Source organism: Aedes albopictus, chromosome 2 (assembly GCF_035046485.1).
Source record: "Aedes albopictus strain Foshan chromosome 2, AalbF5, whole genome shotgun sequence".
Classification (NCBI taxonomy): Eukaryota; Metazoa; Arthropoda; class Insecta; order Diptera; family Culicidae; genus Aedes; species Aedes albopictus.
In genome coordinates, this window is record NC_085137.1 from 284,107,566 (window position 1) to 284,132,294 (window position 24,729).

General features: G+C 41.7%; 1 protein-coding gene across 2 annotated transcripts; it reads left to right on the forward strand.

The window, feature by feature from the left end:
* Positions 1-824: 824 nt before the first annotated feature.
* Positions 825-4,610, forward strand: LOC109416501 (uncharacterized). 2 transcript variants are annotated; one of them, XM_029873044.2, is made up of 2 exons: positions 825-1,152; positions 2,853-4,610. In XM_029873044.2, exons 1-2 carry the CDS (start codon positions 1,138-1,140, stop codon positions 4,374-4,376), a joined length of 1,539 nt encoding a protein of 512 aa, XP_029728904.2. In that variant the 5' UTR covers positions 825-1,137; the 3' UTR covers positions 4,377-4,610. The 2 variants fall into 2 exon arrangements, with proteins under 2 accessions (XP_029728904.2, XP_062704784.1); XM_062848800.1 differs by lacking the exon at positions 825-1,152 and adding an exon at positions 2,600-2,792.
* Positions 4,611-24,729: the final 20,119 nt, after the last annotated feature.

A 24,729-nucleotide genomic window follows, 5' to 3' on the forward strand; every position in this document is an offset into this window, starting at 1 on the left:
TACGGCCACATATGTGGGTGGGTACGAAGAGTCATGTAGTCATTATGCTTTGCGTCTTAGTGCTTATGCAAAAATATGTAAACAGGTTGCTAGTTGTACAAACATGCGTAGCAAGTACAAAAATGCAGCTTACGCAAGACACATATTTTTCTAGCATTTTCACTTCATTCGACTGAACACAACTTCCCAAACGAATCGTCTCTGGAATGTTATCCAAAAGTACCACACACTTTGTGGTTTGGAAAAAATGTAAACTATCGTTATGCACACATGCTCATAGTCAATTATCGTTTTGCCTTTTGATTCTTGAAATTGCACTTCAACAACATCAACTTGTCTGCACTCTCCCTTTCCAGTTCTGCAAATTTGCCTAGTCAGGTAGAAACTTTTATCAAGCACCCTACTGCAACTTCAAGTGAGCTGCACAAGTTGCTATTCCATGTTGGTGGCAAGCGTTAAGATTAAATTAAATCCAAATATTTCCCGGCAATTAACCAGGAGCGTTCGCAGCAGAAATTACAGTCATCGCCCATTACTGCTCCTATGGCCTTTCTTTGTGCCGATTCATCCATTACATTTCATCCTTTCTACCTGTTTGCCGGAAGAATTTATTGCACTTTTATGCTCCCGCAAACCATCTCTTTTGCATTGCTTTTACTAGTAGAGTTGGGGGAAGACGGAGCAAAATTTACCTTGAAAAATTACTTGAAATGGATTATTTTTTTAATATGGAATGTAATCGTTGTATGTTGAAAATAATTACCTCGGAACTTTTTCTGATACTGGATACATTTCATTACGAGTGAAACAAAACATAGAAAGGCGGTTGAATTTGTGGTATACATCAACACTTGTTCATAAATTATATATGCAAGTGCATTTCGTACCATCCTCCTGCACCTACCGAGACGTTAGTGGAGGTGGTGGTGGGTTTTTCGTGGAAGGGCGTCATCCAAAATGAGCAATTTTGAATAACGACATAGATTTGCCGTCCAGTTTCGGCGAGCAACGGTAGTGTCTGAAAAGAGGAAGAAATTTGTGCTACTTGATATTTTTGCCAATTCAGTCGAGCGTGTAATGTGCACTTGTAAGGTTGTTGGATAACTTCAATTCTGTGGCATTGGTTCCATAGACAAAATGAATAAATTGCATGTAAGTGTGGTCTACGTATGAATATCCTTTATATTTCGTGTGCGTTCTATTGTTTCGGATCCTGATAAAAACTTTGTGCTACCATACAAGAGGGGATTGTTTTGTACTTTTATGGATCTGTAAAGTTGTTTACCCTTATGTTGGCGAGAAGATGCAACTTTATCCGTAATTCTGGAATAGCACGGATATGGATTGAGATAACGAAGAAAGTGCTGGTGGAGAGCACATGTGAGGCTGAATTGTTTCTCGAAAGTGTTTACACCTGTTGGCAAGAAATATAAATTCAAGCCTGAATAAAGTCGAATAAGTGGTGTTCTGTGAAGTTTGTCAGGTCGTACATCGTCAAGTTGTATCAGATTTCATTGGAAGGATTTCGTATCAATATGTTGTTTTGTTCAGAGAAGAATTGTTACTAAAGTGGAAATAAGAACAACTATCCTAGTTTTAGAATAATCGAACATATTGTGCGATGAGTTTGTCTTCAGTTTTTGGGCATTTTCGAAGTGTTTTCAGCCAGATTAGAATGGTATGCAAATATATATTTAAGCGTGCTTACCGGATAGTGAAGCAAGAGGTGCTCTCAAGAAGACATAGGGAATGAAGAGAAAATAAGTTGGTGTTCTTGCGCTTCACACGTGCTCTGTGACTGTGGATCAGGCATGCAATAAGTTCAGTTATGCATATCTGTATAATGTCATTTTATATGAAATACACTTTTTTAAGCCAGACGAGTTATTTTTTGGTTTGGGATAGAGATTTTTACACTGTATCAGAATGAGTGATACAGATTATTAAAAAAACACCCCTGTTGCAGATCTTAACCCTCGAGCAGTTGCGTCTTTGACTACCTGAAGCGACGCCGCGCTCACGCTGTGTACCACAAGCATGCATTTTTCAAGGTGCGTGTACTCAGTACACGACGCGACCGCTCCCGGGTTAATGCGTTAGTTATTCATATAAGTTATGTAAGGTTCTGCTCTTATAAATATAAATTTACGCATAACAGCTACTATATTGTTTATATAATGAACTTGAATAATTTCATCTCAATTTGAATGATAGTATTCGGCACCAATCAAAGTGAACTCAAATCGCAGTACTAGTTTGAGTCATTCGTGTAGGGCTGATCTAGCCGCACAATGTCTTCATATATCATATTTTCAGTTTCAGCTTCTGAAATGGGCTGTTTGCAATTGAACCTAGATACATATGTCAAAATTAAATTTTCAGCACCGATGTTTTAGTTATCACATAAACCAATGTATAAATTTATGAAGCTGAAAGTTATATTGACCCACTTACAAACACACGTTTGTCTGAATCATTATCTCGCTATAGATAACGGGAAGTTGTTAGTACTTACTAGTATTGTGAAATTAGCTAATGATTAATAGTTTTCAACTGGTTTCTTACGAATTCACACTTCCCATGTATCTGGATTCACAGCTGTTTATATTTAAGTACACTTACTTCTTGGTGCTTAATATGGATTGAAGTGTCACTACTTATAGACAATGTTTGATTACGATTTGATCATATGAGGAATTTTATTATTGTGATTGCAAATTGCATTGACCCTCGTTGCTGAATCAGCAGTGCTCATCGATGACTATTTCTTCGTTACGCTTCCCATGTTTGGAGTATTTATAACGTCATACGTCTCGTGATAATTTCAATATCATTCTTTCATATTCTTTCAGATAAGACTGATCATTGGAGTGGCATTACTAGCCACGCTTATTCAAGCTACCCCCGCCGAGCAGTTCAAGCGATCGAAGCGAACCAAACGAAGTATATTGCAGGCGCTGTTTGGTTCTACTACTTCCACTACTGAGCCACCAACTACAACTCCGGATCGGGATGTGGTGATGGAATCTTTAGAAAACGGCGAGCCCGTATATCTAATGAAGCCGAAGCAGGATTCTGACGGGCCTCCTGCATTCGTGCCAATGATGCCACTACGATACTTTGCATCGCCTTCGGGACTACATTTCATTGCAGTTGAACCCATCAATTTCAACGATGAAAACGAATATGTCCAACAAGAAGGAGCGGAGCAACAATGGCAACCTAATTATCTACCTGTTCCTGTGAAAAATCTACCGAAAGGAGTTCACAAAAAGCTTCCCTCGCAATTGCAAGGACTGACAAGTTCTGAGATCCGCGAGTTGAGTTCCCTGGCGAAAAAGATTGGAGTTAGAAACCTGGACGATTTACCACCATTGGAAGAGGTAATGTCATTGTTGGGCACGACTACGAAACATGAGACAATAGAGGCCATTCGAGATTATGCATCAACTCCAACTGGGCTGGATTTGATCAAAGACTATATCCTAAGTTATCAGCCTGTTAAGCGAATGGACATCATAGGATCCGACGGAAATGCGGAAGATGAAAAGATTCCTATTGAAATGCTTGATGCTTATGCAGCCCGTGGTGAAGTCATGTATGTTAATCATCCTGTTCCAATAGTTGGATATACCGTTCCCAATGCTTTGAATCCCAACCAATTACAAGAACCAAATCCAACTACAGAGGAAACGCCAAGCCCAGGATTTTTCTCACGAATTCGTTCATTTTTCTCTTTTGGATCGAATTCCGAATTACCCGAAGAAGAGCCCAACACAAATTTATTGGCCAACAATCAGTCCGAGTTGAACTTGATTCCCCACATCGTAATTCCCCTACGCCACTGGTCTCCTGCGGTTGACTCTAGCGGTTATACACTGGAAGACATGCAGCGCTATCCAATAATTCCCTTTCTACAAGAGCAGAGCCCCTACGTGATGACGCCTGAGCCGGATCAAAATGCCGGTAATAATGCACCTTCCAATGATGCTATGGATCCGGTACTAAATGAGGCACATATCTACCACGATAATATTGATGTGCTCGACATCAAAGATGATGCACCGATAGCAATCCAACCACCTGTAAGAATTTCTCTACCGGAAGAACAAACCGGGCAGTTTCACAAAGTGGATATTGCCAAAGTTGAGTTACCTACTGCTATCAAAAAACCAGAGCAGAAACAACTAGACGTTATTACTCCAAAACCTGCGATAGCACTGAGCACCATGAAAAATATCATGGTGAATGATGCTACGGTACCAATGACCACAGCAGCACCACCAGTAACAGCATCAGCAGCAGCAAAGGAGCAACAGCACGAGTTAAATAAAACTACGGTACCAGAGACCACAGCAGCGCCGCAAGAGCATTGAAATAGGCTAATAGAAAAGCTTTGCTATTGGTAACATTTCAGTATCGTGTAAAACCGAGGGAACTGAATTTTGTGCCTTCAACCCTAGGATGAGGCAAAGGTCGACCTCAACCATTCATGCATATGACGCCTCTAGGGTTTCATTTGCCTAAAACATTAGCGGTAGTAATTTATTGATATTTAATTATTAGCTGATAAATAAATCTTGTGAATAAAATAAACATGAGCTATCGTGTATTTGTTATTTATTATGGGATTGATCACATTGCAAACCACGTTCACCAATAAAACTGAAACTTATAGACAAATTCAAAATTATTTTCATTGAATTGAATCTCATCAAACTGAAATGTGTCATAGGTTACATACAAACTTCATTCTTCTTCCTATCTATTTTGGCACTGACACATTCTACGGGCCCCGTATCATCAATACTCATTTTTCAAAGTTTAAATTTGGCATACCGTCGTTGGGGGTGAGAATGGGTTTTTTTTTTTCCAAATCATTTATTTGTATAGGCTCAATTGTTTAACAAAAAACTTTACGTAGCCGAAATTCTAATTAATATTTAAACATTCTAATGACAATTTGAAAACAATCCTAGTAAAGCGTTCTTCGTGCGCATTTCTTCTTCACCCGCGGTCCGGAACCTGAGCTTGAACCAGATGCGGCGAATTGAGCCCTACGCTGATCAGCAGTCGGATTTCCCATCACATCCTTAATGACCTTGGCTACTTCTTCCAGTTTCTCCATCTGTGTCATCGGGCGCCATTCATTTTCCGAATCTTCGCCAGGAACCCCTGATTGTGCTTGTTCTCCATCTGTTGTTGTGTCCAACGGCTGATCCTCCAACACTTCAATTATATCATCTTCCGATATTAATTTCTGTTCCGGAGAAACCGGACCCTGCGACACAATAGCTGCATACGAGCAGGTTTCCGTTACTTTCCGCTGTTGATCCGCCTGGTGTGTTCGAGTTCCTCGTTGAGGACATGAATCTTTCCGATGGCCGACTGCTCGGCACAGGAAGCAGGTATCCTTCAATCCGTTGTGAAAAATCCGTCCTTTCCACTTTCCGACGTCAATCATTGGTGGTATGTCCATTTTAACGTCTATGAATACTCCTCGCACGCCATTGTGGATATGACCGAGTCCCGATTCCGCGGCGAACTTTTCGCGAATCACTTGATCTATTTTTCCATATTCTGCGAGTACCAATGACAAGCACTCGTCACTCAGCTCCGGCGGCAAATCGAAAACCCGCACATATTGCACATTCGCGCCAGCGATGCACATCCGCACTTCGACGATCTTCCCGTTCGCGTAGATGAACTTTTTCGGATCCGCATTTTTCCGCAAAGCTTCCTTCATTGCCTCCAACGACGAAAGCTTCAAAAACAATGAACGATCATTTGCCGTCTTATATGCTGATTCAATAAGCAGCAAATCAGTTTCCAGCGATTTCAGAAAACTAGCTATTTCTGCCCAGGACGGTCGCGGACTACCCGCCGGGAATCGAAATTGTGCGGTATTGATTATGTCACACATTTCGATATGAAGATGTTCCCGATAGCACAAAATGCACCACTGATGAGCAAACAAACGGTGAACGACCGGGAGACAAAAGACACACGGGACCGTTTGCGCCGCACCAACTGATGGCAAATAAAGAGTTCGCTACGAAGTATACATTTCCTGCGTCTATACTCGACGGCAGCTGCGATCAAACTCGTGAGAATGGGTCAAAAAAGGATACTCAAACATTGTTTGATAAATAACAAATGCGATTGAAGTCGGAATAATTTTTTATTTGGTATTTATACTTTCCTATGTGGTAATGATAGTTGAGCAAGAAAGTATCACGCTATTTGAATTACTTACTAAACTACAAATGATTGAAAATCGACCCAATCTCACCCCTTAGAGGGGGTGAGAATGGGTCAAAGTATTCGAAAACACCTATCTAAGAATATAGGTTAATTTTATTGATCATATCTTGTAAACCAACTTAAAACACAATGTTATCATGACGAATAAAAACTTAGGTAATTTTAAAAGATGATTAATCCACCTAAAAGGACTAATACAACCGAAAAAATGGTTGAAATTTGATAAAATAACGTTTGTATACTGTATCACCATTTTTAGCCATCATAATCATCCCCATTAAGAATTTAAACCTCCATGAGAGGAGGGGAGATTACAATGAGGGAGGGGCGCATTGAAAGATTGATTTAAAAAAAAACATGATAGTTTTTGTATACTGTATAAAAAATGTTTAACCAAACCCTCCGTTATAAACTCTTATGTACATGGTCATTGGTCTCTTCTATATTGCAAAAGCAAATCACTCCATCTCAAGATAGAGGGTCGTTCAAATATTATGTTAAGTCTACTTTGTGAGCTTACGATATTGCAGTACACTAAAGATTAGCTGATGATTAGAGGAGCTGTCCAAACGCATGGGTGTATTGTTATAAATGATTTTAGGCACTAAACGTATTAACACACTCGTTTGATACTTCTCGAAATAATTTCGAAAAAAAGTGTGATTTTATGAAGATACGGTGAACATGCCACCACTCTATCGTCAAATGGGGACTGGATAACACGTTGAATTTTTAGTTAAGGTTATGTGCACTCGATAACTTGCTTGACCCAATCTCACCCCCATTCTTAATATTTAGACATAGGGTCGAACATATTGAGATTTTAAATAAAAAGAGCAATGACAGCCCGCTTTTTTCCTTACATCAACCAGGTAATACCTACAGCTAACCACTTATAAGAAAATTTATAGTTAGGTACTTGTGTTAAACATTACGAAGCAGAATTTTTTTCAGAGTGATTTACTAGTAGTTTCATCATATAAGTTTAGCCACAAAGTTAACAAAAAAACGATTTTTCCAAAACATCTTATTCTGCATCATGACGTGTAAAAACATCTCCTCTTTGAAATAATATAAAGTTTTCAATATAAATTAGCGATAGTTGATGAGCTATTTCAAATTTTATGTTTCTCCGTTTTGACCCAATCTCACCCCCCAGACCCATTGTCACCCCCATCGACGGTATTTCAAATCTCTATAACATTCTACATGACTCCTGTCGTCCAAAAATGTATTCAGCATGATATAAGTGTTACAATAAATATTTATTGAATGACGGTTAAGATTAACAATTAAAATCGTGATTTTAAGGCATTTAGACACATTATTCATCAAAGCTGCCGTACTTTAAAAACCAACGCACTGATTTTTCAAAAGTCTTCCATGATTAACAGATAAATGTATGCAGATTTTCTAGCATACAACAATTTTAAATGTAATACTTTACAACTCTGAGATAAGGCTGGTCAAAGTATAGGTTTTTAAAGCGTTGTAATGTCACGGAAAATCAACCTTTATGGAAATTATTCAAATTCGAAACAAGTTTCAAATTTGAAATTTTGTATGGTCTTTGTACTCCAGAATATCTTTCAAATGAGGCTAAAAGAAAGTAAATAGGTTCACTGACGTCTGAGTTCCACCTGGTTGAAGTTTGCGTTGTAACGTCACAAAAAAAAGTTCTGTGGAAAAAAACAAATTTCTCTGGCTTGGACGACTTCTGCAGTGGGCAAAGGTAGTTCTACATTCAAAACTATTACTGTCTCGTTGTGTATGAGCCCTTTTTCAAGATATCATTCATAAATTGCGTCCCTTTGGGGCTGTTCATAAACTAAAGAAAAAAAAAAGAAAAACTGATAATTTTTATGATATCAGAGCAAAACAGACAAAACACTGACAAAATTACCATCTCATATATCTCAGGGTATTGACAACTTCGACAGTTAGTGTTTTCAGCAAAGTTGTTAGATTGGTCAAAGACTTACAGTTGATGGATAGTTTGGTTTAAAGTTCCACCAAAAAGCGGCGCTAGAGAACTTACAAATTTTAAATTTCATATATCTCAGGACACCGATTACTCAGAAAGACGGTTTCTTCGGCAAAATTGTTTGGTAAGTCATTAGATGCGAGATTTCGCCACTAGAAGACGCTAGTTTCCATTTTGCAAAAGCTGGCAAATGATTAGAATTTTTCAAAAAGTGTTCTACACGTTGAAACTTTTTTCACTTTTGTCGAATACAAGTAAATGGTAATCAAAGACCAATATATTAGTCATAAATGTTCAAAAATTGATTTGATTTGATTCCCTTGATCCCAAGATATAAAAGTCAAAAGAGATGTATTGTGCTTGAATCGCTCCATCTTTGTGGAGAGCTAACCAATCAAGTCAAAATTTGTGGCAATTACAGATAACAAGATGAGGAACTATCAGTCAAAATTTGAGATTTTTGATACATTTTTTAGAGTAACGGCTTGTAGAATGTTTTCATGGTGAATAAAAAAATGGTATGCTTTTGAAAATTTGCAACTAGCGCCACGGTGAGATGTTGGGGGTCGGGAACGTGAAGCTTAATTTAGGTATTATTTGACCAATTCATACTTTGCCTGCTGTAAACAAATAATTTCCATGCTTAGTGGCTTGCAGTAAAAAAAGCCCAAAATCGCACACTAGGAGTGCAGTGTGATTCGCGATGGAGGTGTCAATCAGCGGGAGAATTTCGCCTTTTCTGGCTTCGCGAAGCTTCGATTTAGTCGCGTCGTCGTTGAATTGTGTGTACGCGTCGTCATTCTTTGTAATTAGTCGGAGCAGTTCAGTGTGATTCGTGGTAGTGATGTCGGTCAGTGACAAGATGCCGCCTTTCTATGCGTTGATTAGAAGCTCATAATCTCGGAACACTGATGGATATTTAACGGTGAGTTCGTTCCATATTTTTAAAATGATTGAATTAAATAATTTTGTACGATATGTGAAATTAAACAAAACATTATAGAAAATTGAGCTATATTTTTCGTGTACAGGGTGCGGCAGGAAAAAATGCGAAAAGTTCAAGGTACTATTACACGCTAAATATGGGATATATATGACTATTTTTTCATGACAGTGTATCAGTCAATGTCTATATTCTAGCACTGAAAAATAAAAATGAACATATTTGATGTTTAACATGTGATAATGTAGGCCTAATAAGCGGATATCAATAAACTGCGCGCCCAATGGTCATTAAACAAAATGACTATAACAGTAACAAAATTAGCTCAAATTCGATGAACAACCATACCACACTGATCCAGAGCCATGTAGTTTCACATACCAGATGAAATAAGTACATATATTTGATGATATTGTAGAGAAAATCAAAAATTTTGTTTTATCAGATGCGAAATTTAGCGACCTGTGCGATTTTCTGCGGTTTGAAAATTCTGGTTGTCTTCATCTTCAGGCGCCGCCCTGTAAAGGTTAATGACGAAAATGGGAAATTTTTTAATTAACTTTTCAGAAAACTAGCCTATTATAGATCATGGAACGTTGAAACATAGATTGGTTAATGTCAAATGGACGAAAATGAGGTTTGAAGTTGAAAAACATTTTCGCATTTTTTCCTGCCGCATACTGTACCTTACATTTCTTGAAAGGTTCGTCACGTCAAGTGTCGGCGAAAGTCCCAAGCAACACGACTTGTTCCTAAGCCAGTAACAGCAACCTTAGTGCAATTTATTCACTCTCCGTATTGCGGACGACAGAACACAATTGCTTCTTCCTTAAAACCTAAAAAGCGCAGATTTTGAATTCTTATGCAACATAAACGAGGACGAATGATAAAAAAATGACTCGAACCAGGAGTATTATCTACTCACCTTACATACTACACCAAGAGCTGTGTGAGAGGATCGATGTTCAGCCATAAAAGCTACTGAAGTTACTTGTCACTTTATTGCACCTTCTTTGCCACAAGTTAGAGAACTGTCAAAATGAAAAGACACTCAAATTTTCTGTTTCTCATTTGGAACCTAATCAGAACAAACAAACCAGAGTTAGATGTTTCATGCATGTTACATAACATATTTAATGTAAGCTGACTGTATTATCACTTGCGAGCAATATGTAAGCTTCGCCTCCACGAATCGATAACAAACACGTGTTAATTTGTGATTTCTATGAAACAAAGCCGAAACCTTACGAAGAGTTTAAATGCAACTCAACTAGTACAATCGAAATTGTACAAGGAACCAACAAACGAAGCTTGGGAGTAGCTTACCGTTCTCAATATGCATCTTCGAGAATTCCAAACTTTACTAAGTCAATAACGGTACCGGCCACGTCCTTACGGTCATCGAAGAAGGGAAGAACTGTTAGTGTGACTTTTGTTGCTACTAGAGACCGAGATCACCTCATCTTCTCCTATGACGGGCTTGGTGGTCTAGTGGCTACCGCTTCTGATTCATATGCAGAAGGTCATGGGTTCAATCCCTGGCTCGTCCCTTTCATCCTACTTTGTATCTTTCTATCCACTTTCTCTCTCTCTCTTCTCTACATATACATGTATATTCATATGTTCATAGCCATCGCTAGAACCAGAAACGAATTGGAAAAAAGTCATTTCCCTCTCTTCCAACTTCCACTCACAGCACAGTGTATATAACGCCTACAAGTTATGCAACCAAAGCGTGCTGTGCCGCTTGACCTTATTCACCTTTTTCACCACACAATGTATCAACTTACGAACACTATAAATAACCCCCAATCCATGGATCGCATCACCGACCCAACGGTGACTCCCAGATCTCCCATCCTTTCCATCTAACAAATACCCCAGTCCGTCCTGATTGTGGGGATGCAGAGGTGATCTCGGTCTTTAGTAGCAACAACCAACACACTCTAACATTCCTTTCCCTTCCCAACTGAGTATAAGGACGTGGCCGGCGCCGTTATTGATCAAAAATGTATGAGCTGCTTAAATTGCACTTTGAGACTAAGTGGAGTGTCCCAGCCCTTATTCATTTGGATCTCAGTGCAATTGGAACCAGCTCAGATCAATGACGGAGTAGCAACCATTGACATGTATAGTCAGATTTGATCGTTTTTTGATCGATCGTACTAGAGACCGAGATCACCTCATCTTCTCCACGACTGTCACGGGAAGGGGTTTGTGTTAGTAGGGAGGGGGAAAAGTCACATGATCTGGATTCACTTTGGTAAGTGATGTTATTCATGCAACCTCTAATATTTATATTTATATTTATTTGTTTAATTTCAACTGACCTACCTGGTCTCATTGAAATACTTATAACTAAAAGGACTGGACTTATACAACATTACTTGAATCAATAATACTAAACTCGGAAACAAACATCATTACAACGCGCGGACAAACTTAATTTAACAATCAACATTCGTAAATTTACAACACAAAAACAAAGAAGTGGGGTCAGCAGCATATTCGATTAGGTACATTTTTTACATTATTATTCCGGTGCCCAAACGGTGAAACGGTTCTCAAATTCACGATACTTAAGTCCTACAGGCCAAGTTGATTGATCCATTGCCAAACACTTGTGTTTTGAATCGAGTGCAACTTTGAATGAAATATAATCTAAATCATCCATTGAACATCCCTTGGGTAGCAATTTCCTTATTTTCACAGTTCTCCTATCACTGATATCAAGACATTCACATACAAGTTGCATTACATCCTCATCCGTTGCGCGACAATCGATATGAGTAAGAAATAGAGAAAACGTATCATTTCGTTTGCAACTATGGTTGGCGATCTCGCTTGTTTCCCTAGCAGTGCGACTGGTTTTTGTTCCATCCAGTAGATGAGTGCTTGCGTTCGGAGATGATGATACAGCAGTTGAGTGCAGTTTCTCGCTGGGCTGCATTTGATGATGTGGTCCTAATGTAGTAAGGGTGTCGAAGATCTCTTCCACTTTAGCTTTCAAGTCCGCAATATCCGATTCAATTTGATTGTTTGGCCTAGTTGCGTCGTCATCGATCTCTGCTGATATGGAATTATCTGCATCACGGGTCGCGCAATAATGATCCAAACAAGTATCACACATCCACAAAATATTTTTCGTGAACAATGCACACATAGTCGGCTCCGCTAATCCCACACATGAAGCGTGGAAACGTTTGGCGCACTTTCCTTCGCAAATTGTGTACCGATCATTTTTTGCGATCGATTGCGAGTGTACACTTGTTGCACTCCATGACTGCCACTCACAAAGTGTAATGGCTTTTGGCGCAATTGTCGGCCTGAATAATTTCGGTTATTCGGTAGATTTAACGACTCTTCAGAGCTTTTTAACAAATTAACTTTATCACAAGCGGATTCTTGGATTGACAACGTTTCACGAGGAACACATAGAACTATTTTCCGCGATAACAGTCAACTGTAATTAGCTGGCAATCAGCAGGGCAAAAAAGACGGCGATTTCCAAACAGCAGGTTTTGTGTCACTAATAAACACTTATTTTGACTAAGGTATTACACATGTCGACACCGAAGATGACGAATAATTCAAATTATTATGTAAATGCAAAAAAATGGAATGAAAATAATAATTATTAACAAAAAGAGACTTGGGAACCCCAAGCAGCACCTGCAACATCATGCAAAATGTGGCTTTCTATGCTATCGCCTCAATGAGTTGCACTAGAAGCACACGAAACTTCCATATTTTCATGACTTTTTGACTGTATATGACTATATATCAGGTATCAGTAGGTCGTTCTCCTATATGACTATATAATATGACTATATTATAGTCAATCATGGAGTAGCAACTACGAATTGTACGGTCATCTATGCTCATACTCATGCAGTCAAAAGAGCCCAAAATCACACATTTTACCCTATAAATTGAAGTTTGGCCTAAAATATTGAACTGCTGGAACAAATCTGAGCCCTGATTCGGATTCAGCGACCCAACGTTTGTCACAGACACATACGTTTTGAGACAGACCAAAAGTTAATTTTTGTTTCGCTGTGCTATTATAAATACTTAAATAAAAATATTACAGAGGGCAGGTTCTCGTACAAATTTTAATCGGCTTCACAGCTCAGCCCAACCGTGCGTAAGGAAAGGTCATCAGGACTGAAGCTCTCCCACCAGCTGTGTACCTTCCATTAGGGGTCCCTGCAGCCTTATCAACACCATGCGCTCTTATAACCGATTCGTGCACGAGTATGCCGGTCAGCATTTGGTAACAGCACACCGGGTGGACACGTATACGAATCATCATTTTTGAATGTTGGGCTCGTGTCTTCGGGTCAATTGTGATTGTTCAGTTCGACAGCAGCCAAACTGAAGAAGCGTCTAGCAGTGGCGGCGACAGTTTGCACCACGAGAGCTCCGCCCATCCAACCAACGACGAACGAACGACGACGACGAAGCGAGTGCTGAACAGCAAAGCGGCGATAATAAAATTGACGGCCGAACAGCGACCAGCGTCAGTATTCTTTCATCCGTCGTCGAGAAAATCACACAACAGCGAAAGCGAAGCCGAAGCGAAAGAGAACGATTGGGTTCCACGTGCGGACCGCATGATCCCGTCGACAGCAACGAACGACGGTGCGCTGGTAGCGTGATCGGCGCGTGGCTCCACCTCGAGTAGGATCGGGGCTATAAATACAGTGCGCATCGTGGCGGCAGTATCAGTTTTTTACGAACCACCGAAGAGTGTACATCAAAGTTAAGTGAAGAGAAGATGAATATAGCAGTTTAAGTAAAATCTCCTGTGTTTGTATCTAGTCATCGCGCTTCTGAAACATCCCCGATTCCACCAAAAGAGTTGTTCAGAAATAATTTTCCTAGAGTTATTCGGAGCAACAGAGTTGTTCGGAAATTGTTTTCCTCCACACCCAACAGCCTTTATCAAGGCTCAAAGAGTTATCAGGTTGCTGCTAGAGGAGTCTAGTCCAGCTCAACCACCGGGGCTTCATGAGACGAAGCCAGGCCAACGTACGGCCATCATCCTGGGAAGGAACGCGAGGGTTCCTGCTCCCACCCGGCTCGGTTCCTGAGCGGAACGCGAGCACCACAACGTAGCCAGCGCAGTACAGTCCACTGCCATCCCGTACATGGATTTGGTCCTTCGAGCCGGATGCTCGAGTGCGAGTGTCCGATTGTGTTATCGACGGTGATCGGTGGTTGGATCAGATGAGTGGTGATTGGAGGCAAACACGGAGAAGATAGTAAAGTGATTGAGAGACAAAGACAATAAGTGAACAAGTGACAGTTAGTGTGAACTATAACGAACAAGTGAAGTGAACTAAAGCAATACAGTGAAAATGAAGCACACGCCAATGAAGTCTTCCAAGATGGCCAGCTCTAGTGAAGAAGATCTGAGCACTCTTGTACTGTTGCGTGGCATGGCACAAGGTAACATCACGCGCATCAAGAACATCTTGACCCAAGCCCAAGCGGACCAGGCTGAGCTGCCTTCCGCTCAAGTGAAAGTGTACGTGAAGAAAGTGGAAGGTGCCTACAACGAGTACCATCAGCACCACCAGCAGATAGTGGCGATTCTTCCTTCGAACAAGAAGGAGGAACAGAACGAGAAGTTCCTGCAATTCGAGACGTTGCACGAAGAGGTGTCCATCATGCTCGAGACCCTTCTCGAGGCTCAAGCCGCACCACCTGCGGCGCAACAAGTGCAGCCACCGGCGAACCAACAACCGTTGGTCATCCAACAATCTCTTCCTCGTGCCATTCCCACCTTCGACGGGAGGTACGAGAATTGGGAACGGTTCAAGATCATGTTCCGTGATGCAGTCGACCGTACCAACGAAGCACCTCGAATCAAGCTGTATCACCTTGAGAAGGCCCTCGTCGGTGATGCGGCGGGTATCATTGACGTGAAGACGATTGCCGATGAAAACTACGCCCACGCCTGGGAGTTACTGGAGGAAAGGTTCGAGGATCAGCGACGAATGATCGACATCCATATTGCTGGACTGCTCGGAGTGAAGAAACTTTCGAAGGAGGATTTCGGTGAGTTGCGTTCCTTGGTCGAGTCTACCACTAGTCACGTGGAAAACTTGAAGTTCCTTGACCAAGAGTTCACCGGCGTCTCTGAGCTCATTGTCGTCCACCTGATCGCACGTGCACTGGATCCTACCACGAAGAAGTTATGGGAGTCGACGATAAAGCGGAGAACTCCCAAACTACGAAGACACCATACAGTTCCTGAAAGACCGCGTCTCAGTTCTGGAGAGATGCCGCGATACGGATGAAGAAGCCAAGGCACAGCGTACATCGGCGAAACCAGCTACGAGGAAGCAGGCGTTTCCCAATGCCAACGCAGCGACAGCTCCTCCATCAGCGGATCAGCGGTGCACCATTTGTGATGAAAGCCATGTGACGTACAAGTGCTCTGTGTTCAATGGCTTGAGTGTGAGTGATCGACTGGCCAAAGTCAAACAGAAGAACGTGTGCTACAACTGCTTGAGAAGTGGACATAGCGTGAAGAACTGCCCATCGAAGAAGTCGTGCTCCAAGTGCAACAAGCGGCACCACACCCTGCTCCATTTGGAAGGTGGTGCAATCTCGTCGCAGCCTGCGAATGAAGATTCAGCGAATGAAGTTCCAGGATCAGCCCAACCAACGGCGTCGGCTGTCAGACAGCAGTCGACCGAGAACCAGCCATCAGTGACAGCAGCGCATTCCAACAACCCGGTGAACCCAGCGAGCCAGGTGGTGTTGCTCACTGCCCTTGTCAACGTTTTGGACCATCAACAGCGGCCTCGTGTGTGCAAAGCCCTGCTAGACTGCGGATCTCAGGTGAGTTTTATCTCCCAATCATTTGTCAATACTCTTGGTATTCAAGTGGAAGAAGTAAGTGTCCCGATAACAGGCATAGGCAGTGTAAGGTCGACAATCAGGCAAAAATGTACCATTAACGTCCACTCTAAATGCAGCGATTTCTCTTTCATGGTGAATTGTTTGGTCTCGCCGAAGATTACTGGTCAGGTTCCGTCGGTTAAGATAAATTTGGAGAATTGGGAACTTCCTCAAGGTCTCAGACTGGCTGATCCATCCTTCCATGAACCTAGCCACGTTGATTTGCTCATTGGAATGGACTGGTTCTATGACATTATGAAACCAGGGTGTTTGAAAATAGACGATAATCTCCCTAGTCTTCACGACTCTAAGCTTGGTTGGTTAGTCGGGGGCAAGTTGCTTGACTGTTCTTCCAATCTTGTGCTGAATTCCTGTGCCGTTCGAATTGACCCCATTGAAGAACTAGTGCAGAAATTTTGGGAAGTTGAAGGTGTGTCTTCGGAGGTGGTTCTGTCCAGTGAGGAAGAGCAGTGTGAATCGCAATTCGCATCAACCCATCGTCGAGACGACAGTGGTCGTTTCATCGTTCACCTCCCATTGAAGGACAACGCATCTCAACTATCGGATTCCCGTACCATGGCCTTGCGACGATTTTTCCTGCTGGAGTCTAAACTACAATGTCATCCAGATTTAAAAGCCCAGTATGATGCCTTCATGGATGAGTACGAATCTCTTGGGCACTGCCGGGAGGTCCAAGAACGCTACGATCCTCCTGGAGTTCTGAAGTGGTATCTTCCCCACCATGCCGTCCTCCGCCCATCGAACACAACTACAAAATGCCGGGTGGTATTCGACGCATCTGCAAAGGTGGCCGGATTGTCCCTCAACGATGTTTTGATGACCGGATACAACGTTCAGAGCGATTTGTTGTCTATCATCCTACGGTTCCGGAGGTATCGATACGTTATGAGCGCCGATGTAGCCAAAATGTACCGCCAGGTTGCCGTAGATCCCGCTTTCACTCCACTACAACGGATTTTTTGGAGAAAGTCGCCTCAAGACCCACTACGTGTTCTCGAACTAACTACTGTGACGTACGGAACGGCCTCAGCTCCTTTCTTGGCCACGCGATCTCTGCTGCAACTTGCACGGGATGAACGTGAAACCTTTCCGCTTGCTTCCGCCGTTGTCGAGAAAAATGTCTACATTGACGATGCTCTTTTTGGTTCCGACGATTTCCTGCAAGCATGTGAGCTTCGAGATCAGCTGATAGCCTTGGTACATACCGGTGGAATGCACCTTTACAAGTGGTCATCCAACACTAGTCAGCTCCTATCGCCCATCCCAAGTGAAGGTCGAAACAGCTGCGCATCTTTCAGCGAGAGTGGCCTCAACGAGGTCATCAAAATCTTGAGATTGATGTGGAATCCTTCCACAGACTCGTTCCTTGCGGCTTTTCAACGATTCGTGTCCAGACGAGGACATCCCACGGAAGTCTTCTCCCATAACGGGACTAATTTCATCAGAGCAAGATCAGCACTGCAGGAGCTCTATCGGCTATGCAAGGAGGAGACCACCCAGAACAAGATCTTTGAGTATTGCCAAGCAAAGCAGATCGTTTGGAAGACTATTTCCCCAAATGCGCCACACTTTGGAGGGGTTTGGGAGGCCGGTGTGAAAAGTGTTAAAACAGTGCTCAAAAAGGTTTACCTATCCACCTCCTTAACACTCTCCAGACTATCCACCCTGTTGTGCCAGATTGAAGCAATCCTCAACTCGAGACCACTTTATTCCCAATCTAACGATCCGACGGAACCTGAAGCGTTGACCCCTGGACATTTTATTGCCAACCGTCCACTATTAGCAATTCCCGAACCGTCTGTAGTAGGTATCCCGACCAATCGTTTGTCCCACTGGCAGCACATACAACAGCTTCGCGAACACTTCTGGAAACGATGGTCGAGAGAGTATCTCACCGAATTACAAGTGCGAGGCAAATGGACCAAACAGAAGGTAAACATCCAACCGGGAATGGTTGTTCTCCTGAAGGATGACAATTTGCCCCCACAGTGCTGGAATCTGGGCCGGGTAGAAAGGGTACACCCGGGAGCCTATAACCTGGTAAGAGTGGTAGACGTTCGAACGAAAACTGGTACATTTAGACGACCTATACACAAGCTTGCGCCTTTGCCTATTTTGGACAATGATCCAAATTTCCAAACTTCCACTTTTTGCCGGGGGGAGAATGTTCAGTTCGACAGCAGCCAAACTGAAGAAGCGTCTAGCAGTGGCGGCGACAGTTTGCACCACGAGAGCTCCGCCCATCCAACCAACGACGAACGAACGACGACGACGAAGCGAGTGCTGAACAGCAAAGCGGCGATAATAAAATTGACGGCCGAACAGCGACCAGCGTCAGTATTCTTTCATCCGTCGTCGAGAAAATCACACAACAGCGAAAGCGAAGCCGAAGCGAAAGAGAACGATTGGGTTCCACGTGCGGACCGCATGATCCCGTCGACAGCAACGAACGACGGTGCGCTGGTAGCGTGATCGGCGCGTGGCTCCACCTCGAGTAGGATCGGGGCTATAAATACAGTGCGCATCGTGGCGGCAGTATCAGTTTTTTACGAACCACCGAAGAGTGTACATCAAAGTTAAGTGAAGAGAAGATGAATATAGCAGTTTAAGTAAAATCTCCTGTGTTTGTATCTAGTCATCGCGCTTCTGAAACATCCCCGATTCCACCAAAAGAGTTGTTCAGAAATAATTTTCCTAGAGTTATTCGGAGCAACAGAGTTGTTCGGAAATTGTTTTCCTCCACACCCAACAGCCTTTATCAAGGCTCAAAGAGTTATCAGGTTGCTGCTAGAGGAGTCTAGTCCAGCTCAACCACCGGGGCTTCATGAGACGAAGCCAGGCCAACGTACGGCCATCATCCTGGGAAGGAACGCGAGGGTTCCTGCTCCCACCCGGCTCGGTTCCTGAGCGGAACGCGAGCACCACAACGTAGCCAGCGCAGTACAGTCCACTGCCATCCCGTACAGTGATGATTTGTTTCCGACCGTAATGACCACGTTTCATAAAAGTATGCAGCATACAGAATGAATTCCGCTCACATTTCGGGTCGAGGTTTTCGTTGTCATATAGAGAGGAAAAGTTCATGAATCATTTTTTATTTCAGCTGGAGCAGTAAAAACGTTGCTTTAAATTATGGGGTTTTAAGCTGCAATAATTCGAGAACATTTTGAGCGGTCTCACGGAAACCAAACACAAGTGTACTGTATACACACAGTAGGAAGAATGGGTGGGAAATGTTGGGATATCTAGTAGTGCGTGAAGCACTGTGCTATGATTCTGGCAGCCCTTGAACCCTTTGGGGGTGCGTTAACGCGAACGACGAAAGCGTATCACGGCAATTAATTTATTCAACCATCGTATACGCTCGTGCTTTTTTTGTGACAAAATCATGTTTGATTCAAGAGGGATGCCGTGTGGTGGTGCAATTGTCGAATTGAATACTGATTGGAATTATTTGATATCTTTGGGGTACTTTTGAATTCAAAATGAATTTTGATTACGAGTGCTGAACAGGAAAAAAGGAGTCTTTGATGGGCCTAGGGCTGCATGCTTATATAGCAAGAGAGACTATACATATTTCGGTGCAGATGTAGTTATCAGATCCTGGGCAGGGACAATTCACTTATTTTACTTATATATTTTTTGTTACTCACTCTTCTAACCAAACAAGCAAGAAGGGACACTTTCATCCTGCTCTTTCTCGTGTTTATCAAGAAGAATGAGTGAGAAAAAAGGAAAAGCTGACTACGCTAATGGTTGTGGATAAATTCATATCAACCCAAAATTTAACATCGATCTAGACATCGATTCTATAAATAACCGTGCTAACATTTTAACATGTTAAGATTATACATAAAACGTTAGCTGTTTTACAAAATAAATAATTTCTGAACACAAACTTTTTTTTTTCAAGAACTGCATAACGCATCTCTCAACTGCTTTAATGATAACTGTGTAAAAGCTTTTGGCATTGCACTCCGAGTAATTCCATTCGTAAAAGCAATATTTCCTCGGAAAGACGATCTTGTTTTTGTTGTCCTTCAAGCACGTCATTGTCTCGTTCATTCTGAGAGCATTCAATCAGTAAAATGAAATCGTCTTGTCAAGTGCAAAGGATCAATAAAGCTACTATCTCGTAAATGAAACAGCCAGTTCTCATTGGGGATGAGGATGCCTTTCTGACGCCGGAGGCTACTCACCACCATGGACGACTCTCTGCCTATAAATCCGTCTCCCATTTTACTACTTCACCACAGACGAGATGTCCGTCGTTGGCTGCGAGGACGGAAAAATGAAGTTATATTGGAAGTTATACGGAATGAATGCGGAACGATGTCCTTTAATCAAGCCCGACAGAAATTCGCCTGAAAGACGGAGATGATGAATTCTAAGATTGCCATACCAAAAAGGGCTTTTTCGCGTTTTGGTGGTATTATTTTTAGGCTGTCAGCTTTTTCGTTTTTTTTTCACATTTTTGCTGTCGCATTTTTTGTTCTCATTTGGTCGAAGCTTTTCGTGATGAACATAGGCTGGTATGTTTTTTTGGAATTAGTGAAACTGGATCCTTGCTTGTAACGGCACGGAGAAGAACAATATGCTGGATGGGTAATTAGGTTTGCATTTTTGCTTTGTTCTGGTTAGAGTTTTGAAGGTAGATTTCTATCCATAATTGAAATAGTTGCTCAAGGTGAAACCGCCACATTCATCAATGCAAGGAAATCAAAAGAACAAAAAAAAAACGTTTTCTTAAAATTTAGCACTTTTAGAAGATATTTAGGCCTAGCCCATAAACGTGTAGTTATTCGGATTGATGGTATTAGGTTTCTCGGTACACAAAAGATTTGTTTTTGTAATAGAAATTCCCATGAATTGCCTGGGGCTGAAGTTTTCTCTACCCACAAGATAAAGCACTTAGTCCACTAAGCCTTATTTTTGCTATACGTTCCCACTGAAATTTAGTATGCATTTCTTTATTTTAAAAGTGTTCTTTAATTTTGGAAATTTGAAATGAGCTGTCCATTTATTACATAAAGGAATTTTTACGATTTTTGGGGTGTTAGTCCACCTTATTAGATTTTGTTGTATGAGAACCCAAATATTTTCGTTCGCGTGAGATTTCTTAATCCCCCCTCCTGCATAAATTCATACGTAATCAATGAATAGCCCCAAATTATAGTTTGCGGTACTCTCAATTATGGCGTTGTATAATTTCATCATCAAGCAGCATTATTCGCATTTTGTTTATTATTTTTGCACAAAACCTTGACATTGTTTATAATACAGAGGACACAGTTCTACACTACACATTTCTGTTCGCTGCTTCTCTCCAACCTTTTGAGCCTCTTTCAATAACCAAATCACACTCGACCTGGTCAGCCCGCATTGTCCAATGTGCTACAAGTCGTCTGGTACCATCCGGATTCCTTGCGAATACAATCCTTGCAGAAATGCTATCTCTGGCTTTTCGGGCCCGTGTGAAGTTGATCATCAATGTTAACTTTTTTTTCGACTGGTTAAGAATAGCACTACGACCGCCTGTTGCAGTGGTAGGAGTCCACTTATCAGGTGACCCCTAATTCTTTCATCCCTGGCATTCTGGGGAAGAATTGGCCTCCCTAGCAGGGTTTCTCCAATTGATTGTCCTCGTCATCTAGTGTCCGTGATCGGACAGTGTCTACGATTAGGATAGTTCAGATCAATCTTCAGCATAAAAGAACAGCAACGATCAATCCTTACAGACTTATGCAAAATGGTACAGCTCAAGTGGCTTTTAGTCTAAGAACCTTATTTTCGTAAGAGGTATTTCTATCTAGGAATTCTAGCCAAGGGCTGAAAGTCTCTTAAATAAAGACAAATCAATCAATCAGTCAATCTAGGAAACCTTGTGAACCCGGTGTTTGCTACTTTCAGTGAAAATGAAATGGAAAACTCGCATGTCATGCCTCGAGCCTGTGTGCTTGATAACAATGCAATCTTTGCTACGCTCATATCTGAACTACGACATTTCGAACCCTCTAAGCAGAATATCCTCTTCGAATAAGTGTAATCAGTTTTGTACCTTTAAAAGGTTCATGGAACAAATTTCCCAAATGGAGGAGAACGTGCCTCTGGAGTCGACCTACTGAACGCGACTTTGCGTTCATAGTAGACAAAGAGGTAAAAGTAGGCAACATAATCAACATAGTAAAAAAAAGTTCAGAGCTTATCACAGAAGTTTTAGTGTTTGATATATATCATAGAAGTAATATAGAGCCTAATAAAATATCTATAGCATTATCGGTTACTTTCTGCTCCCCAACTCATACTTTAACTGAAGAGGAAATTCAAAAAGAATCCAATGCTATAGTTAATTTAGTGTGTGAAAGTACCGGAGGAATTTCTAGATAATAGACCTCTTTCGAAACCTGTTTGTGGTGAGAAATTTTTAGGAGAAGCAGCAACCACAGTATACTGTTGTGTAGCGTAGAAGAACAAAGTTGCCATCAGAAATCGAGTTTCGAAAGAGGTCTAATGCTAAATACCTACTTTTTGTAAAGATAACCTTCTCCACTTTTTCTAGAGTATAGTTTTTGTACTTTAATTTGTTCTTTTCTGAACACCCTTTGTGTCTCCATGGTACACCCCAACTTCAACAAAAAAAAAAATTCAGGAACTAATAAAGACTTAGCTAATTTATTTACTTCTTCTAATTTAACATCATTGATATGATTTGAAAAATTATTCATATAATTAATATCACGATCATGTACCTTTAAAAGGTACATTTGTAATCTTCCTCAGGGTGGAGTGGATAACTGACACTGAGGGAGATTACAAGGGGTAGTCAAAATACGCGTATCTGTCAAAGGATAAGCAAAATAGGGCGGAATTTAAAACTGATAAACTGATAAACTGATAACACTCATTCGAAGAAGAAAGCTTCCGAAAATGCGTAAGTTCCCCTATGTGCTATTTCAATTAATGTATCTGTCGGAAAACTCAACAGGAAATACGCCTGTTACTCGGTTTATTTACCACATGTTGCCCATCGACCCTTATCATCCTCCGTTGGAGGTTGCAGCTGCAGTCCCTCGTATTGGGCGCACTTCTCTTTGTCATGGTGAGATGCGACGCTTGAACTACCGTCGTATCGACTTTGAAGCGCTTACGGAGTATTTGTCGAATTTGGATTGGACCGTAATATTCCATGATATTGTTGATGTGGACGATATCACTGTGCGTTTTTGCAATATTTTATGCACATGGCTTAATGAGAACCTACCGATGTTAAGACCCTCTCGTAAACCACCTTGGAGCAACCCGGAGTTAAGCAAATTAAAGCGCCTACGAAATGCTAAACAAAGATTACTGCGACGGAATCGATCTTTCTCCAATCAACGGGCGTTTAAAATGGCTAGTGATGCGTATCGTAATCTGAATGCGTCTCTTTACAAATCTCACGTCATGCGTGTACAATTTGATCTGCGTAGGAACCCGAAAAGTTTCTGGGGTTTCATAAACTCGAAAAGAAGAAGCTCCTCCATTCCGTCGAACGTTTTCCTGGATGAATGTGAATCGTCTTCAACGCAAGAGTCGTGTGAGCTTTTTGCCAAACATTTCGCGTCTGTTTTTTCATCTCACACCACGTCCTCATTGGAAGCTAATGCTGCTGCTGCTAGTTTACCTGTTAATGCTGTAGATCTGGATACTTTTGCTGTTTCGTCGGACATGATTATCGCAGCTTCAAAAAAGTTAAAAAACTCGTACTCTCCTGGACCGGATGGTGTACCTGCCGTAATATTTCGTCGTTGCGCTGTTTCTTTGACTTTACCGTTGGCTCTTATTTTCAACAAATCTTTCGAGCAAAGGAAATTCCCCGCAGTGTGGAAGCAATCGTTTATGTTCCCCGTACATAAAAAAGGAGATAAGAGAGACGTTAGAAACTATAGAGGAATAACCAGTCTATCAGCAGGGTCAAAAATCTTTGAAATAATAGTAGGTAATGTCATTCTTAGTGCAACCAAGAACTACATTTCGTTCAACCAACACGGATTTATGCCAGGTCGCTCCGTAACAACCAACTTGATGGAATTTACAAGTACGTGTATATCGCAGATTGAAGCTAATGCGCAAGTGGATGCTGTATATACGGACCTAAAAGCTGCTTTTGATGTAATTGACCACCGAATACTCTTATCGAAACTCTCCCGTCTAGGCGCATCGGAGCGTCTTACTCTATGGTTGGAAAGCTATCTCTCTCACCGAGTTCTGCGTGTAAAACTTGACTCGTGCGTTTCCTGTGCGTTTAGCAATAAATCTGGCGTTCCACAAGGTAGCAATCTAGGCCCCTTGCTGTTCACGCTGTTCTTCAACGACGTTGTCTTGCTGTTAGGTTCCAAATTCGTGTTAGTATACGCTGACGACCTGAAAATTTATCTGGTCGTCAAGACGATGGAAGACTGTTTCCGGCTTCAAAGTTTGCTGGATACTTTTGCTGAATGGTGTAGGCTTAACAAACTTGTCATGAGCATTTCAAAGTGCGTAGTGATTTCGTTCCACAGGTCGAGAAATCCTATCACGTTTGATTACTGCATAGACGGTGTTGTCCTTGAGCGCGTTGATC